We start from the raw sequence: 20,912 nt of genomic DNA on the forward strand, positions 1-20,912 counted from the left end.
CACCAGTTTCTGGTGGAAATCCCACAGTGGCCATCTTGGGAGGCTGGACAATGGAGGCAGAAATCCCAGGACCAACAGGTCTGTATGTGGACCTCTCCTGATGTCCCAGGATTTTTTGCTCCTCACTAAAACACGTGATTTAGTGCTGTCTGGAAGCACCCCAGAACACTCTAGTTTGTGCACTGGAGCTCTTGAAACTGATGGCTTCAGAATCACTACCCACGGGAGGCTTTTGCATTGAAACCTTTACAGTAATGACAGTAATAATAATATAATTGCTTGCAATGCTGGACTATCTCCTTCCAGAACTCTAGTTGATTTATACACAAAGGAAGGAAAAGGGAGAGAGAAGTAAAAAGAAAATTTAAGCCTTGGGTATGTGAATTACTGCTGCAAACTATCAACTTTTATCCACACATGGATTAAGGTGACTAAAGAGGCAATAAAAATCCATTGCCTTCCTGTATCAATAATGCATATTTTATGTTAGAAGTTGGTTTCATCGACTTTTCCTAGTGAGAGTGCATTAGCAGTGCCCAATCACAGATCCTCCCATGCTACTCCCAAGGGTGGAGTGGGGAAACTGAGAGGGAGAAAAAAGCTCTCATATAGAACTATTAGTAAGAAAGCCACCGAAGTACATAATTATGACTAAACAGATTTGGAAAACATTAAAAACTCATTTTGTCAGCAGCATCATGCCACCAGCTCAATTAGAGCCTAAACTATCAAATCATGTACAAGGGCTCAGTTCATAGCAATAAGTCAAAGTGTCAGTGTATACACATACTGTGTGTATGGTACATAAGGTAAACAAATTGCAACAACTGGTGATAGTGTTACGGTTCTGTATTAGTTCTCCCAAAGCCACTAAAATACATTGCGGTACGGTAAAGATAAAGTACTGTTGAGCATCCTGGCAATCCCCAATGAAACCTAAAAAGCCAGACAGCTGTTCTGATCCATATCAAGCTGGTTTTTCCCATTTCTACAAAGAACATGTATTCCTGGTGGTGATAGGTCTTAATTATCAATTGAAGACCTAACCACCCCAAAAAATCTATTTTGAGGCTAAGATCAGAGGATCGGGCCAAGGAAACATGAGTATAGATTGCATATAACTTCCTCATTTCTGTTAACGAAGCGTATTTGGAGCTTTGGCCCTATAAAACTTTGTTCCTCTATACCACAGTTCCCATTCACATTTGTGGCTTCTCCTCAAATGTGCTACCACTGAAACACATTACTGTATTAAACAATCGATAGTTTAAATATACCTATATACGACTATACATTCAGGCAATCACTGATATTTTACACCAGCTACTTAGGGCCCTTCCACACAGCCATATAACCCAGAATATCAAGGCAGTTAATCCACAATATCTGCTTTGAACTGGATTATCTGAGTCCACAGTGCAATATAATCCAGTTCAATGTGGATTTTATACAGCTGTGTTGAAGGAGCCTTAATTACATATGGGTATGCCTCATCCTACATAGTCCACCTTAACAGACAAGAACTTCACTGAATAAAGAGGGTTAAGGGAAAACATTTCCTTTAGCACAGCAGGTTAAACTACCAGCTACAGAAAATATTGCTGACCAGAAGGTTGGCAGTTCAAACCATGGGTTGGGGTAAGCTTCCACCATCAGCCCTAGCTTCTGCTTACCTAGCAGTTCAAAAACTGCAGTTAGTAGATAAATATGTACCATATTGGTAGGGAGATAAAAGACACCCCAGAAAAAATGTCGGGAATTCGATCAGGAAGGCAGGCATGGACAATAGGCCCCTCAACATGGAAAAATGGAACAGCAGCACCTCCCCTGCACAGCTTCCAGATGCCAGAGATGAAAAAAATGAGTTAAGCCCTGCCTGTGTTTATGTACTGTCTGTATTTCTTGTTAATTGTATAATGCCATTGAATGTTTGCCATATATGTATTCTGTAATCTGCTCTGGGTCCCCTCAGGGAGACAGAGCGGAATATAAATAAAGTATATTATTATCCCGCTCTCAATAGTAAGCTATGCTGTGACAAGGAACTGTGATAGGAATGTTCACTGCCCTGCTCCCTTATGCCCCAATTGACAGTGAATAGGTCCTTGGAACAAATCAAGTTGCAACTTTCACTAGAAGAAAAGCTGCATAAACTGAGGAAATCATACTTTGAATACATTATGTGACAAAATGACTCTTTGGAAAAGATAAGAATGCCAGTAGAGTGGGAAGAAGTATGAAAATAAGGAGATGGTATTATAGGTGGACTGATTCAATCAAGGATTTTATGGACCTGGGTCTGCAAGGCCTGAGCAGACAGTTAAGAACCTGGGCTTTTAGAAGATTCTCATTCATAGGGTCAGCAAAGGTCAAACCACAAAAAGATACAACATTTTAGCCTGCTCTTTTAAAGATCATTAGCAGTGTTGTCATATTTTAAAGCAAAGAATCCAACAATTACACACTCATAGATGGTGACAGTCCTTCCTCATAATAGCTCAGGGTAATTATAAAACTAGAAACTAACAAATTTCCTTACGGTCCATTGCTTCTTTTCTCCAAACTGCATCAATAGCTTTTTATTTTGAGGGGTGGTATATACATTTTTAATATAAACAAACAAATCAGTAGGACTGCACAAAGCATATGCTGACTCTGGAAGCAGAAGTTGACAGGAATATAGATCTACTTCTTGGGTAAACCAGGCTCAAGCTCAACATAAATGAGAACAACCAGGAGATCTGACATTAAGAATGACACAGTGTCCTTAGCCATTCCTATTATACCGAGCAGGCAGACTCTTTCATTGCTCTCACATAACGAAGTGACCTTTCCACCATATGTGCTCCAATACTTAAGCAAACTAGGGTGAATTAAAGACAAAATATCAGCCTTCACTTTGAATTTTCCTTCCCATTATCTGTTGTCACATGCATTATAGGCAGCTGTGCACAGAGTTGTTGCTCTGTTTTACAAGCACCATCAGGTTCTCAATGATCAGCTTGCTTTCCAAGAAGGCAGATCGAATTGACTCCAAGTCATATTATATAATACAGATGATACCATTGTTCAATAGACGTCATGTGCTTGGGGTGGAAGAGTGCACAAACCTGTCAATTTGGTAGGGTGCTTTCTCTGTCCAGTTCTCATTTTTCTATTCCTCACATTTATTTTATCCTCTTTCTGCCTAACTTTAAAAGAATGAAGATGAAATCTCATTTGCATGTCTGAGCACATTTCTCCCTATATATGCATTCTTGTATACAATCTGCTGAACATACACAATTTGCCCTAATGTTCTGCATTATTTTCTCATTGTATGCATTTTCTTATATACGTTTCTCTAAAATTTACATTTTGTGAGCTCTTTTTTCAGCGTATAGTTGTACTGCAAAATCTAGAAAACTAAGATTGGATTTTTCTTTTTGAATTGCAGTGTTGGGCTGTTGCTCTGGGGCAGAGACTGTTTTCACTTTCTCACACATGCGCATATAGACACCTCTTGTCCCCAAAAGCATGACATAATTCCAATGTTCATTGTCAGATTTGTCAGGGAACTTCTCTCTTGGTTGTAGGGATTGGGGTACAATTCTTAGACCATTTGGGGGAGATTTTCTATATTTAAAAAAAGAATTGAAGGGGTACTGCCTCAGGCTACATATGAGGCATACCAGGTGTTTCGCTTCAGGGAATGGAAACTGATTGCAATGAAAAACAGAACCGGTTCTTCCTGGAATGGCTCACAACATGCAAACCTTCCTAAAATGAAAGTCTCTCTTCTCATCTAAAACTGAATTTCAAGATATATTTCTGGTAAAAAATAGTTTTATTATGTTTTCTAGATAGGTACAATTTATTTATCATTATAATAAGCATCAAGTTTACATTTGAAGTTGCCTTATATTGTACAAGGGTTATCCGGAAAGTAAGCTTACAAGATATTTTTTTTCAAATACAAAAAAATGAATATATATATTTAAAACTTACATGGATTGCAGCATAGGCATTACATTATTTTTCCACATAATCACTATTCAATTCAATACATTTTGTCACCTGTGGGATGAGTTTTGGAGGCCTGTGTCATAGAAGTTTCCCTATGCCTTTTTCAGCCAGTTTGCCACTTAGATTTTCACCTCGTTGTCGTCGGAAAAGTGTTTTCCACCAAGGTGTTCCTATAATTTTGTGAACAGATGATAGTCACTGGGTGTGAGATAGGGGCTGTGAGAGGAGTGGCTTAAAACATCCCAACCAAATGAAGTCAGCAACTCTTGTGTTGCATGAGTAGTGTGCGGACACGCATCGTCATGAAGGAGACAGACTCCCGCCATCAGCATTCCACGACGTTTGTTTTAGATGGCTCTGTGAAGTTTCTTCATGGTCTCACAATATATTTCACACCCATTTTGTCACATGCTGTCTTGACATTACATCCTCTCCATAAACTGAAATTATTTTGAGATGAATCGCAGTGGCATTCATGCCCTTAGCATTTAGGTAGCATATTACAGTGCGAACTTCACACCTAGAGGGAAATGGAATGAGGACACTCATCTCTAACCTTCACTACAACTCCAGTCAATGAGCTACTAATGACTGGCACTGCTTGTTCACTTCTGCTGGCTCCTGCAACATGGCAATGTACCAGCTTCCCCCGTGAAAATGCCCCATGAGAGCTACGTTCTGTTGTAGCCTTACTTTCTGGTTAACCCTCATATTCATCTAGCCTGATATTGTTGGTTCTGACAGACAGTGGTTTTCCAAGGACAAGTTACCTTTCTAGATCACATTTCCCAAATTTCCAAGTCAGCATGATGGTTGGGGGAACTCTTGCTGTGGTCAAAGAATTTAAGACTACTCCAGGGTAATAAAAGTCTTTCTCTAGCCTGTTATTGTTTGAGATCTGAGAACTAGAGATTTGTGACTGCTACATGCCTTCAACTCAATTCTTCTGTATGGTGACCTTATTTTTCTTAGCATGATTTATTCAAGGTTAGCCATTGCCTTCATCTTACATAGAGAGAGTGTGACGTACCCAAGGTCACCCAGTAGGTTTCTGTGCTGAGCAAGTTTCCAAAATCCTATTTATCTATTTGTTTGTTTGTTTGTTTGTTTACTTTATTTGTATACCACCTTTCTCAGCCTATCGGCAACTCAGGCAACCTAGGGTCCTTCCACAACCTAGGGTCCTTGAGAAACAAGACACAGCATTTCTTATTTCTACAGTAGATTTGGACATTTAAATATCCTATAAAGGCATCACCCCTATCAACGATACGCCCCCCCCCCCACACCTTCCTAAAACTGTGGTGACAATGCACTTTGACTTGCAGAAGAAGTGGTGACAAATAGTTTCTAACCTTTTCCTGGAATAGGCAATTTTCACATTAGAGAGTAAGTAGACAGCCCATTGGATGCCCAACCATTCTTGTTTTCTATATAATTGAAGGATCAATGCAACAAATTATAAGGTAGCTGTGGAGTCACAATTAGATCAGATATGAAATATATCTTGACTGGTTAAAAGCATATTTATGTACTATTGTATTTTGTTCTATTAAGCATCCATTTATAATAAGAGCAAGCAGAGCCATTTTGTTGTGCAGAATCTCTGCCCTTTGTCTGTACCGTGTAATCTATTTTCATTCATTTTCTTTATAGCCTTAAATGAGCAGATGTAATTCAGTTTGGATAATGCATCACAGCTGCAGAAGGCAGGGAAGAATAGAGGAAAGTAATTGTTCCTGAAAGGAGGAGACAAATGAATCAAATGCATCGCATTTGTGCAACTCAACTTACAATTTTTCCCTCTCAACTTCGAAGAATTGTGCATAGCAACAAATCCTTTTTTTCTTACATCTGTGTTTTGGTGAAGTAAAGCACAAGGTTGAATGGATGAATGAGTGTCCTTCTCAGTCTCATGAAGAGACCTGATTCTTATCCCTCAACCACATCACAGTTGTGATTTTTAAAAAACCGTTACAGAAAACAGACTCACATTAATTTCCACTGAGACCATATCGGTCTAGTCTTTGGCTCTTTCCTGCAGGATTCTCATGGATGTTGCAAGTTGTTTTTTTTTTTTAATGCCTTCCTCAAGTTTATTCAAATAGAGAGATGTTTTGCAATGGCTTTAGTTAATAGTGTTGCTCAATGGGACTTTGGCTTCTAGTCAGGTATAGATTGTTACCATTTTACTTTTCAAGTCCACCAGAAAAGCAAGTGGGACAAATACAAGAACAAAAAAGATCTCAGCAGGTGCATAAAAATAATTGATTGATATACTCCAAAGAAAGTCTTGTGCTTTTGCATCTGTTCAGAGGATAACAAAAATATTGTTCAGTTTTGGTATAGCGCTGGCAGAGGATCACGCCCAAAGGAACAGAAGTAAGCCAAGGATTAATGTGTCCTTGGAGGCTTTAACAAATTCATAGGTGCAGTTGCCAGATTTAACTAATTCACTGTCCTGGGTGCATGTACAGAATTTAAAGTGCAAACAGTGGAGCAAAATGTTTTCTTTTGCTGGACTTGTTGTATATTTTAAAAGATGCTGTTTATATCTTTTAAAACCAAATTTCATTTGGCCTTCAGCTGTATATGGCAACATACTATACTGTCTTGGAATGAGATTGCTTTGCAGTACAATCTCATTTTATCCTATGTATTTTAGTTGAGAAATCATCCCGTTGAACAGCAAAATAAAAAGTCAGTACAAAATTTTGGCCTCTACTATCTTCTCACATTTGAAAACAAATCATAAGCTGCTTTTTTGTTGTTTATTCATTCAGTTGTTTCTGACTCTTCATGACCTCCTGAACCAGCCCATGCCAGAGCTCCCTGTCAACCATCGCCACCCCTAGCTCTTTGAAAGTCAAGCCAGTCACTTCAAGGATAACATCCATCCATCTTGCCCTTGGTCGGCCCATCTTCCTTTTGCCTTCCATTTTCCCCAGCATCATTATCTTCTCCAAGCTTTCCTGTCTTCTCATTATGTGGCCAAAGAACTTCATCTTTGCCTCTAATATCTTTCTCAGCCTTTCTCAGCCTATCGGCCTTGAGTCGCCAATAGGCTGAGAAAGGCGGTATACAAATACAGTAAAGAAATAAATAAATAATATCCTCCCCTCCAGTGAGCAGTCGAGCATTATTTCCTGGAGTATGGACTGGTTTGATCTTCTTGCGGTCCAAGGCACTCAGAATTTTCCTCCAACACCACAGTTGAAAAGCATCTGTTGTCCTTCGCTTAGCCTTCCTTATGGTCCAGCTCTCACATCCATAGGTTGCTAAGGGGAATACCATTGCTTTAACTATGTGGATCTTCACTGCCAGTGTGATGTCTCTACCCTATAATTGAGCAGCACACTGTGCCAAACAAGTAGTCATCAATTAACCTTTGAAGTCTCTCTCTTTGCCATTTCCCTCAACCCCAAATATTTAATAGCTATATATTTTGTTGATACATATTTATTTAAAAGAATAACAGTACTCCATACAGTCTTGGAGACATCTATGGACAACGCCAGTTCTTCAGCTTAGAAATTGGGATGAGTATTGCCCCCCTCCCCGAGTCGGACACTACTAGACTTAATGTCAAGGGGAAACCTTTACCTTTACTAATATCCCAAAGTAGCTTATAAAATAAATCACACACCAAGAAATTGAGGTAAAATAGCAAACAGCATCTAGAACTTATCAGAGAATCTCTTCTACTTTTAAAATAATGCAAAATCAGAAACAACTGATTCTAGTACACAAAGGTGACAATGATGGTATTAAAAGAACTTGTCTAGAGATGGAGTTCTGTATTCAGAGAAAAGTCCTCTCTCTGACTACTGTCTTTCAGTAGGTGATGACCTCTATTTTAATTACTCCCAAGAACTCCAAACTAAGTTCACATGGATGGGAAAGCCCAATAGACAGACACTGTTGTTTAATGTAAGATTTCTATATATGGTTGAGAAAGCAGGACAGTGAAGACAGCTGACATGAAGAGAATCTATTCATTTTAAATGTGGAAAAGGAGACTATCATGGATCACTAAATAAATAAATAAATAAATAAATGGGTCCTATAGCAAATCTAGCCTGAACTCTCCCGAGAAGCCAAGCTTACTGGAACTATTGTACTTTGGACATATCATGTGAAGACATGAGCCCACAGTGGCACAATGGGTTAAAACCTTCTGCCGGCAGGACTGAAGACTGACAGGTTGATGGTTCGAATCTGGGGAGAGTGTGAGTGAGCTCCCTCTGTCAGCTCCAGCTCTCCATGCAGGGACATGAGAGAAGCCTCCCACAAGGATGGTAAAACATCAAAACTGGATGTCCCCTGGGCAACATCCTTGCAGACAGCCAATTCTCTCACACCAGAAGCAACTTGCAGTTTCTCAAGTCGATCCTGACATGTAAAAAAAAAATGTGAAGACATGTCTCATTAGAAAAGACAGTAATATTTGGTAAAGTGAGAGATAGTAGGAAAAGAGGAAGGTCCCATTTCAGGTAGATAGACTCAACCAAGGAAACCACTACCCTTAGTTTATAGGATCTGGACAGAGCTGTTGAAAGGTGGGTGTCTTGAAGGTCTCCATTTATAGAGATTTGACAGCAATTAGCAACAAACTGATGGAATTGGTCTTATATCATGTCTCTAAGATTGTTTTAAAATCTCACAAAGAATCAGAGTTTCATAACATTGTTTTTGTACTACAGCTCTCAGAATTCCCTAACATTAATAGTGATATGAATACACTTCTGGCAGGAAAAAAATCCCCTTAGTAAATCTATTATCATTTGCTTGCACAAAACCACCCATCCCTTATTTCTAACTATGACTGGTTATATTTAGCAAATCCAACCCAGTAAGTACTTACTGCTGGTACAGAAGGGAAGATGGAACCTAGATGAAGCTGACATTAAAAAGAGATTTCAAAGTCCTAATTTTAGTCCTTCACCTTCACTACAGTCCTTTCCTAACAGGATAAGCTGGCCTACCACAGGCCTATTTTCCTATTGTCAACAAAAGTGATGCCATGGCACATAAACAAAAATCTTCCGTTTGCAGTCATTGCATCTTTCCTCTTTTCTGTTTTGTGCTTCCACACAGCTTTCAAACTTGTTTGCCTTTTCTTTCTGCAGATATATTTGTTTTGGTATCTCAAGCCCATTTCGCTTGTTGTAGCATTCAATTACTCATTCAGTGGATTTGGCAACCACAAGTTCAGGGCTGCAATCCCAGACATGATTACCTGGGAGTAAGTACTGCATAAACACACAGGGACTTTCTTCTGAGCAAATATACAGAGATTTGTACAGTAAGTTAGAAAATTAATATTCAGGCTTTCTGTAATCAGTGAACACTAATACCATATGTGTTGTATTGATCCACCATTCCCATACTACCACAGAAAGACAGAACAGTAATAGCTCTGCAGGGGAAATATGCACATCAATCATGCAGCCTAAAATTGTGATGTTTAGCTCTACAGTACCCAGAATCACCCCGTTAGCATAGATGAGTCCAAACGGTCACATTTTCAAATCCTGCAAATCCAAGCTTTTAAAAGCCTCTTTGAACAGCCTTTCTGTGATTGAACAAAGGTTTTCTTTTCCCAACACTCACACACATATAGTCAGGTAATGATGATGGTAACACAAACAGACACATTATTCCCATATCTCTCATATTCTACTGGAAATGTATAACAATCAATTTTATCATGAATATTGGCATCCCAACTGCATGAATTTTTTTAAAAAAAGATACCATTCTTCTTATTGTTATCCTTTTCAAATGCATCATTGTAATGATAAACCATCTTCCACATCCTGTTAACTCATTTGTGTTGAATAAAATCTATATAAACATTGAATTTATTTATTTCATATCAAAAGCACTGAATAAATTAGTATAAAACTGATAAAAATAGAAGGAGAGCAGCTGGTTAAATGTCTGTTGACCAAAAACAGGCAACAGCAATGGCATTGTCTGTAGCCTCCAACAATTCTTCCTCTGTACATGAGGCAGGGCATAGTGGACAAGCATATAGATGTGGAGTTGCCTGTTCTGCTCCACAGTCACATAAAGTGTGGGATTCTTTTAGAAAGTGCCATCTTGTCAGGTTGTCTTTTCATCTGCCCACTCCACTTCTGAGTCTGTTCAGGGACTTCCAAGTTGCCCATTTTTGGTTTGCCCCTGGAGGAAGACCCTCGTGGGGGGGGGAGGGGTCCAGATGGGATTTCCTGGTTTAGCTGTCCAGAGAGATACTCTTGCTGTCAAACTCTTCTGCACAAGTTATGTTCTCTATAATAGCAAAAATTAATAATAAATTGCTAATTAGATATCCCCCATCCCAGTTTACTTAGTGGAATTATCATTTCTGTGTTGATGACTGCATTACATTTCTTATGAACTACTGAAAAACAAATAGGTTATTTCTCCTATTCCACAGAGTCCTAGGGACAGCCTCAATCCCTGCTGCTCCAAAAGGATTTTAGAATGTATAAAAACAAATTAGAGCAAAGTAAGAGAAAGCCAATTTAATTTGTAATATTCTTCAGATGGACCAAAGGTCACACTTGTGTACTTCCATCCCGTTCTTCTATGAATTATTTTAAAGATGTAGACAGAAGAGGGTTCATTGGGCTCCTCTTAAGATTTAAAGAATATGAACTGGCATCATAATCCTGTTTGTTCTTGGAAAACTATTTTCTAAATGTGCAAATAAACAACGCAGACCTTCAAAAGAGACCACATGGAGCAGAAACTATGATCTAATATAAATGTTTTGCTGAGTCCTTGCATAAGAAGAGAAATGGTGATCTGGGATTCCTCAACAAAGCTGTAACATTATCCTCCCCTCCACATCCACTCTGTTGTTGGTATTGGTATTTTAATATTCCCCGGGGAAGGCTATATGTTTATTAGAAGGAAAATACCAAAGATGAAAGTACACAATAACAAGATAAAAATGAAAGAAGATTATATAGCAAATGGCATAAAGAAAGAGAGAGATTACTATGCAGGAGGTATAGCACTGGAAGTGGAGATGCAGTACCACAGGCATGTTTTAATATAAAAGGACAAAGCTTTTCCAACAGGTGTGGAATGACTTCAGATTTATTTTCAAACAACGTTCCTACTAGTTAATCTTTCAACCCCATTCAACCACTAACAGGATTCTGATACTCCAAAACAATAATCTTGAATATGTGCTTATCTTTTTCTCCCAGGAAACGAAACCAAGCCTGAACAATAGACACTAAACTGAATTCCACAGGGTGTGTTAAAGGTGCATTATTTTAATTTGGGAGTGTGTCTGCTATTAACAGGAGGAAATGTGCTGCATTTATATGCGCTGAAGGAACAATACTCAATTACATCCTTGCCCTAAGCATATCAGTAGGAATCTAGTGACAACTGAAGCACACAATCTAATTCTGATTAGAAAGTAAAGTGAAGCTGTCTTATGAAATATTGGGATCACAGCTCTTCAATGCACCAGGATGCTTGGTATGAAGTGCTTTCAGAAGTCCTCAAACATATGACAAAAAGCCACATTAAATTGATCCAAGTACAGTCTAATTCTACAGGGACAGAGTGTTATAAGGAAATGGGTTTATGTATGGTATTTCTGTTACTCTTTATACACAGTATTTCTGCTCCTTCCTGGCAGAGACAAGGACTGCAATTACAATGACCTTATTCTAGCTAACTTCAATGACTGAAACAAACAAGAACTACATTCCTTGCAACAAACTTATCCTGCTGCTTTGTGTGATCCTAAGTTGTGTTTAGTGGTGTTAGAGGCAACAATCTTTCACCAACCACAAGACAGAGGAACTCAAAATAAGAACTGAACCACCTAAACTAGGCTCCACAGGCCAATAGATACTCCACCACAGACATCAGAAGAGTTGCAAGACCAAGAACAAGCCACGAGAGTAAAGACAAAGATCCACCCAGAGGAAAAGTGTTTTTGCCATACATCAAGGGAACCACTGACCACATAGAGGAGCTGATGAAGAAACACAACATGTAAACCATCTACAGACCCACTAAGAAAATCCAACAAATGCTTCATTCAGCAAAGGACAAGAGGAATCCTCTCACCACTGCAGGAGCCTACCGTATACCATGCAGCTGTGGACGAGTCTACATAGCGACCACCAAACAAGCGTCCAAACATGAATCAAAGAACATGAAAGGCACTGCAGACTAACTCAACCAGAGAAGTCAGACATAGCAGAGCACCTGATGAACCAACCTGGACACAGCATATTATTTGAGAACACAGAAATGCTGGACCACTTTAACAGCTACCATGTCAGACTACATAGAGAAGCCATTGAAATCCAAAAACATGTGGACAATTTCAACAAAAAGGAGGAAATAATGAAAATAATTTAAAAATATCTGGCTACCAGTATTTTAAAAACTCTAAAATTGGGTCAGTAAATAAAGAGCAACACTCAAAAAGCAGGAGAATTCCAGACATAAATCAATCAGGGCCTGCTGACACCTGCCAGCAAAGGATTCCCCCAGGCAGCAACAGCCAAGTTTTGAAGCTGCAAGGCCATTAAATGCTAATCAAGGTAGTCATTTGCAACATCCACACTTGCCTCAAACAGACTATAGTTCTTTCTTCCACCCTGGACATTCCACAGATATATAAACCTCACTTGTCAAGTTTCCAACAGACCCCTTAACCTCTGAGTATGCCTGCCACCCCCCGAAATTCTCATGGTGGTTCGTGAACAGGCCTTACTGGTACATTATTTAAACTGTTATGTTTATTCATATCATGATCTGATCACCATACTCAATATATCCCATATGCATGGGGGTATTGGGGTAATGATACAAAAGGTTTGCTAGGGTAGACCCTCTATCACTCAGACTCAGCCCCCCCCCCCCGAAACTCAGCCCCCCCTGAAACCTCCCCCCCCCCTGAAAAAACTCACCCCCCCCCCCCCCGAATCGAAATCCTGGCTACGGGCCTGCCTGCCACAGATGTTGGCAAAACATCATGAGAGAATGCTTCTGGAACATGCCCATACAGCTCAAAAAACTCACAGCAACCCACTCAAAATAAGACATCAGTTACAGCCAACAAAAATGACATCCCAAAGGAGTGAAATACACAAGTCCACAAAAATAACTGTTGAAATGACAGAAAGAATTACACATAGGAGTAAAGAAAGAATATTTTACTCTCTTGTATTAAAATAAAGCAGAACCATTTTAATAGCATTTTAGTACTTTCCATTCCTTCTCTCATTTTGTGCCAACTGAAGTGTGCTCAGTTCTGCCAGAATGCTGGGTTCAATTCAATCCTTCTACTACAGAAGTATTTCCTGAATTTTTCCCCAATGTGTTGTTGGACTTCAGTACTCAAAAGTCCATTTGACATGGTCAAAAACAAAGGATTCTGGGAGTTGTACTGCAATAACATCCAAGGAATCAAATTTAGGAACCATTGTTCTTGCTGGAAAAAAAATTGCATTAAACATTGTTTCTGACCTAATTAGTATGGAGGTCTGCGAGAGCAAGAAAAAAGGTCTCCAGGCCCTATAGCAAATCACTCAACACAAATTCATCACTATTTTACAACCACCACCCCAGCATCTGAACAACCTTGAACTAGCAGCTCATGCACATTCTTTGGCACTCAGGCAGTATAAATATTTGATATACCATGATCAGTGACATAAAATATTTTTTATATTTAATACTGTTTATATTTAATGTTAGTTTAATGTTTGTCTATTTGCATATTTTAAATTGTGTGGTAGTGCTTTTATGTTAAGCCACTTTGAGTCTCCTTCAGAGGAGATAAAGCAGGGTATAATTAATAATTAATAATAATAATAACAATAATAGCTCAAAACATTGGTAATATACAGCAGATATGTTTATTTTCATTATATATGTAACATACAGAATTATTACCTGATGTGGTTGTGAACTGGACCATCTGCTATATGAAGAAACAGCCGTAGTCTTGTTTGTTGTGGGCTTCTAAAAATACAAAATAAAATAAAGATAGGATACAATTACTATTATCTAGCTTTCACTTCAGACAATGCACGACATAATGTGGTATACATCTTATTAGTTTCTTCATTGAAGAAAGATACCTTTGGATAGTATATGTTTAGTTATTGAGTCAAGTCCCAATGCAAGGTCAAAGGAGTCCTGTCAGAAATTCCAATACCAGCTATTCGTGAAGGAAGGGGTAGGCCTCCAAAAGATGGAGCACATGTGATGTGCACTGAACTCAAATACTTGAAATAGTAGCTTCACATATCGGTAAAATTTGTGGAGTACGTTTTTTGGGGATGGGAAAGGTTTAGCTTTTTCAACTGCTTACAGCAAAAATGGAAATAAGTTGGTTGATAAGCTCAACCATGGTGGAACAGGAAATAGACAGCAAGACAAACATAAGCACTTCATGTCTTCCCACAATAAGAAGCCACAAATATTATGGCCCATATTATGTGGCAATATGAATCTTTCAATAGTTGGAATTGGCTTCAGGTACATAAAAGATGGCAGTGTGCCCTGCTTCTAAATGATAGTGTCAATATATTATATAATGTCAATATATTATTTGGACCTAGGGAGCATTCAGAGGTGCTGTCCTGTTCTTGGTTTAATGTTTAGCTGTGTCTTCTCTCTGTTGTACACTACCAAATCTACTGTCCTGGCTACAGTATCCTGCACACAGAAGAAGCATGTCGAACAGTGGGAAAATCCAGTTGTAGGAAAATCTGTTTCCGAAAGTTAAAGCTTTGGAAAACCTACCAATATTAGATGAGGTGGCAACACATAGAACTTGCTTTGTTGTTATTGTTCAGTGCCCTCACATCAACTCTGATTTATCCATTCTGGTGCTTTCTAAGTGTTTCTTGTCAAAATGTAGTCAAAGGAAGAATTGATATTGCCTTCCTCTTAGGGTCCTTCCACACAGCCATATAACCCAGAATATCAAGACAGATAATCCATAATATCTGCTTTCAACTGGATTATCTGGGTCCACATTGCCATAGAATCCAGTTCAATTTGGATTTTATACAACTGTGTGGAAAGGGTCTTAGATTGAATGCATGTGACTTGTCCAAGGTCACTCAAATGAGTAACCACGTTTCAAGAGGGATTTGAACCTTGATGTTTCAGAGACCTAGCTTGCACCTACACTGGATAATTAAAGCAGTTTGATACCACTTCAACTGCCATGGCTCATTGCTATAGAATCCTATGATTTTTTTTAATTTGTGAGGCACCAGAACTCATGGGCAGGGAAGGCTAAACACCTTGTAAAATCTTGATTCCATAATAATAATGTGGAATCACATTACATTAATTCAATAGTGTAGATATGCCCCTAGTTCAGCACTCAAACCACTACACAACATAAGAGTACATATTTTAGGATGCATTGGTCAAAACTGATTGCTTTACTGATTTGGTGTCAAGATTGAATGTGGAACCCAGATTCAACCATGCTTTGAAATATGCAGGACAGAGTGGGAGAAATCATACCTCTAACTAAATGGTATCCTAGCAGTCAGTGTTATGACTGCTATAAAACCCACACTGCAGTAAGGAAAATGAGCACATCAGTCCATAGTTACCTGTTTTCTATTTGCTTCTCCTAAAAATGGAAGCTCGCACTTCATTTTTTAAAATGACAGGTAAAATAGAGAATAGATACTACATTTCTCCTTATACTAAAGTTCCATTATACATTGTCTTTTCTAGCACAAAAGCCTTTGAAGCCACTATTAGTATAAAATACTGCTGCATTACAGGATTATTAATATGGCAACTGTCTCCTTTTAATCCAAATTATTTTAATTAAAAAGATAAAAATTTAAAAAGCTCAAGACAGCTCCTTACTAATAAAACCATCGGATTACAAAAGGATATTTAAATAGGGAGCTGGATGGGTTGGGAAAGAGTAGATTTCTTCAGAGATTGCTCTAAGGAAATATTGCAATGTGCACAAACACATTTACTTCCCACCTTTACTAGGAGAAAAGAGATAAAAAGGCATAAGGTGGCTAAAAATGTGAGAAGGAATTACAGCACCTGCTACTAAGGACAAAATCCAATTCTTAGTCTCAGCTAGACTACACACATACTGAATCAATGAAAACTTGAAAAGCAGGTTCCATTAATCAACATACCCTCCAGCTTTCCAGAATTATCATGGACGGTCTTTGATAATCTTCTCTTTCCCAGGGGCTTTTAAAATGTCCCAGTCTCTTTCCCCTCTCACTTTCCACCTTGGCCTTCAGCTTACTTTAGTTACTGCAAACCGTTTAAAGAGTCAAAGTTGTTTGCATGCAGTTAACTCAGTAGAAAGGAAGGGCAGAATTTTCTTCATCCCAGTAGGCTCAGGCAAAATATGACAATCCCTATTTACTAATACAACCTCTTAACATGGCCCTTTTGGGCCATGCTGTTTTGCTGATAATCGCTTGGGAAAGGGAAGGGATGCAGGGTGATGTTGGCATCACATGCACCCTCCCTCCTTCCTCTATTATATGGTTGGAACACGACAGGGTGCATTGGCACCCTGTCCCTCTCCCCATCAGATTGGAGAAAGGGCGACAACATGCAGCAGCATGTGTCACCCTGCCGCCCTTTACCCCATCATATGGGAAAAGGAGAGGAAAGTGCAGGTAGCTCCGTCAGAACTACCCAAAACGTACTTTCCTCCTTGTTGTGGTGGAGGAAGCACCTTCTGGTGCTTCCACTCCACTTTGGGAAGAATGTGGGCAGGGCCTGCTGTGCATTGTCTGATAGCACTCAGCAGGCCCTGTCCAAGCCACAAATAAAAGTGGCAAAACAGGCCTATTTTGCCGTGTGAAGAGAGGGGGAGCTGATCTGATTTTGCTGGGGAGGGAGTTCCACTGCCGAGGGGCCACCACTGAGAAGACTCTGTCCCTTATCTCCACCAACTGCACCTGGGAGGGAGGTTGGACCAAGAATAGGGCCTCCCCAGAACATCTTAACCTCCGAGATGGTTCATAGAGAGAGATATGTTCGGACAGTTACGTTGGGCCAGTATTTTGAATTGTGCTCAGTAGCAGACTGGCAGCCAGTGGAGCTGACCTAACAAGGGACTTGTATGCTGCCTGGACGCTGGTCCAGTGTGAAAATCTGGATGCTGCCCATTGGACCACTTGAAGCTTTTGAATAGTCTTCAAAGGCAATTAGAGTTAGCTCTGGTGCTACTGCTGAAGTATCTGAAAGATCCTCCAAAAGTATAACACCATACTATTGCTGCTCCCAGTAGCTTTTCTTTTAATTAGTTATCTAATTAGTTCTTATTATTTGCTATTCTTTTGGGGGGATTTAAAATATACCATAACTCTGTTTTATTCCACAGTTTCAGAGAGAGGGAGAAGGAGGTTGAGGTGGAGAAAGAGGAAGAGAGATGATGATGATGATGATGATGATGATGATGATGATGATGAACTACAAGCTGGACAAGCAACATCAGCTAAGGCCTATAGGCAGGTGCTAGGTACCCAAAAGGTGCTTTCACTATCCACAATAGATGCTTCCCTAAATTCATGTTTTAAACGTCTACTCTTATGCCCTAAGCATTCCTGGTTGTCTAAACTTGGCTACATTTCAATTTGTCATAATTATTATGGGCCAATGGAATGGTAGGGAAACTGAGGGAAATTTAAATACTAGTTAGACCCAGCTGCCCAGAGAACCTTGAATGTACTTCAAAGAACTGCTGCAACCACACCTATGTATTTCTGACCACTATCATATAAGTCCACCAAGGCCTAATGAAGGCGTAAGTGCATCTACCACTCCACGACTGAACACAATGGCCACACTTCAGAACTTTTCCCAAGATCTCTCAAAATTAAAACTCTTTGTGAAAATAAGGTTTCGTTTTCGGCTTCAGGTGCTCCTGGATCATAGATAAATGGGCATCTTGTGCCAGGGTTGCAATACAAAAATACTTGCTGAGTTCTTGTGGGTTTTTTCGGGCTATAGGGCCATGTTCTAGAGGCATTTCTCCTGACATTTCGCCTGCATCTAGGCAAGCATCCTCAGAGGTAGTGAGGTCTGTTGGAATTAGGACAATGGGTTTATATATCTGTGGAATGGCTGGGGTGGGGCAAGGAGCTCTTCCTTGCTGGAGCTAGGTGTGAATGTTTCAACTGATCACCTTCATTAGCATTTGAAGGCTTGGCTGGGCCTGGGAAAATACCCTGTTGAGAGGTGTTAAGATGTGCCTGGTTGTTTCCTCTCTGCTGTTTTGCTGTTATAATTTTAGAGTTTTTTAATACTGGTAGCCAGATTTTGTTCATTTTCATGGTCTCTTCCTTTCTGTTGAAATTGTCCACATGCTTGTGGATTTCAATGGCTTCTCTGTGTAGTCTGACATGGTGGTTGTTGGTGTGGTCCAGCATTTCTGTGTTCTCAAATAATATGCTGTGTCCAGGCTGGTTCATCAGGTGCTCTGCTATGGCTGACTTCTCTGGTTGAAGTAGTCTGCAGTGCCTTTCCGTATACATGCAGCTGTGGACAAGTCTACATAGGGACCACCAAACGCAGCGCCCAAACACGAATCAAGGAACATGAAAGGCACTGCAGACTACTTCAACCAGAGAAGTCAGCCATAGCAGAGCACCTGATGAACCAGCCTGGACACAGCATATTATTTGAGAACACAGAAATGCTGGACCACACCAACAACCACCATGTCAGACTACACAGAGAAGCCATTGAAATCCACAAGCATGTGGACAATTTCAACAGAAAGGAAGAGACCATGAAAATGAACAAAATCTGGCTACCAGTATTAAAAAACTCTAAAATTATAACAGCAAAACAGCAGAGAGGAAACAACCAGGCACATCTTAACACCTCTCAACAGGGTATTTTCCCAGGCTCAGCCAAGCCTTCAAATGCTAATGAAGGTGATCAGTTGAAACATTCACACCTAGCTCCAGCAAGGAAGAGCTCCTTGCCCCACCCCAGCCATTCCACAGATATATAAACCCATTGTCCTAATTCCAACAGACCTCACTACCTCTGAGGATGCTTGCCATAGATGCAGGCGAAACGTCAGGAGAAATGCCTCTAGAACATGGCCCTATAGCCCGAAAAAACCCACAAGAACCTAGTGATTCCAGCCATGAAAGCCTTCGACAATACTTGCTGAAATCTATTCTTTGCTGTAGTTCAACTGAGGGAAATGAGAAGCCGGGTGGCCAACTGTGAGTCTAAAGGTTAGGACATAGGGAACCAAAACCAACAGAAGAATAGTATGGATTCAAGGACAGGTCTGTGTCTCTAGGCCAGGCATCCTCAAACCACAGCCCTTCAGCTGTTTGGGCCTCCAACATCAGAATTCTTGACCATTGAACAAGCTGGCTAGGGCTTCTGGGAATTGGCAGCCCAAACAGCTGGAGGGCTGCAGTTTGAGGATTCCTGCTCTAAGCTGACTTAGATGTCACTCATGGAGTGGGTAATCAATGTTGTTTTCAGAAGTACAGAACACTTGCCTTGCCTAGGGAGGCTGATTGTTCCATGGAAACAGCTAAGACCGCATCAAAGAAGCTGTAGGTGTACCAAACCTCTATGCAAAATTTCAAATTTTGCTAGTATCTTTGAGGAAACCCAACCATTAAAAAGAGAGAAATGGTGACCCTTATAACCCCTGACAACTCTACTTAAATATTATTGGATGTGCATGTTGCAAGTCGTTTCAGGTCACTTCTGGTGTGAGAGAATGGGCTGTCTACAAAGACATTGCCCAGGGAATGCACAGATGTGCTGCAATACTGTAAGGAGGCTTCTCTCATGTCCTACCACATGCACAGTGGAGGACCTCCTTATAGGAACAACAGATGCACTCCAAGTGGCCAGCTACTGGTCAAAGGACATTTAGTATAATGCCAAATTTTTTAAACTTTGTGTTTTTTAAATACTGTACAACTGTACCTTGGTTCACTTCTAATACAATAAATTAATTGGATTGTGTATCTCCCAACTTTCTCCATCACCAATCTGCTGGCTAAATCTGATGGGAGTGCAGTTCAACACATTTAGATGTGTATATTATTTGAATGTACTTCTCACAACAATTAAAATATTACTGCATGTCTTCAGAAGCATCACTGACATTATGTTGAACTCTACCACAAATCAAAAACCCAGTCTACTGACCTTTAAAACCAAATCACTTGGATTTAAACTGAATTAATGATGTCAGATAGTGACATTTATAGCTGACTCAGACATTCAGTCTGGCCACTGACATGAAGCTTAATAAATCCACCTCAATTGCATTATACCACCACAGATTTCTGAAAAATCTTTCTCTGTACAAAGGCAAACCATTCACAGTCTTGTTCAACTATGATCCCCAAACTATTCACAATGGCCTAAATGACTTGGGGATTACATTCACATCAACTTAACATTTCATACTTATTTCAGATCTTGTCTGGAGCAAGGAACATGCAATGGGTTTGAAAGAGTGAGGCCAGCCTCTCAAGAAAGAAATGGAGACTTGCCAAGGGAATGAAGCTTTCATTTCTCACCAGCCAGAAAAAAACAAGATTTCAAAACATTTTGTTGAAGATTTGGCATTTTTCAAACACATTCCTCAAGTCCCTCTTTCGTCTACATCCATTTGTTCATACAAAGAAGACAAGGGAGAATGTTGCAACTTAAACCATTTCACCATTTTTGAAAGACTGATTTCTTAAGGTCGGAAGACAGCTAGGCCAAGGTTTGTGAGAGGCATGAAAAACAAGCTTTTCTCATTCTCTTCTGACATCAGTAAACCATCTCATTTCAGATTTGCTATGAGCAATAAATCTGTGACAGGAATCAAAATGTGTGATGTAAAACAAAATCCTACAATATCA

The 20,912-nt window shown here is 39.7% G+C and overlaps 1 protein-coding gene across 4 annotated transcripts in view; it reads right to left on the reverse strand.

The window, feature by feature from the left end:
- RBMS3 (RNA binding motif single stranded interacting protein 3) overlaps window positions 1-20,912 on the reverse strand; it is a 911,371-nt gene that overhangs the window by 786,758 nt on the left and 103,701 nt on the right. For all 4 annotated transcript variants that reach the window (XM_060781878.2, XM_060781880.2, XM_067470220.1 and 1 more), the window contains exon 2: window positions 13,948-14,016. In XM_060781878.2, coding sequence (XP_060637861.2) covers window positions 13,948-14,016 — 69 coding nt within the window. The remainder of the gene's footprint in view (window positions 1-13,947; window positions 14,017-20,912) is intronic.

Source organism: Anolis sagrei, chromosome 6 (assembly GCF_037176765.1).
Source record: "Anolis sagrei isolate rAnoSag1 chromosome 6, rAnoSag1.mat, whole genome shotgun sequence".
Taxonomy (NCBI): domain Eukaryota; kingdom Metazoa; phylum Chordata; class Lepidosauria; order Squamata; family Dactyloidae; genus Anolis; species Anolis sagrei.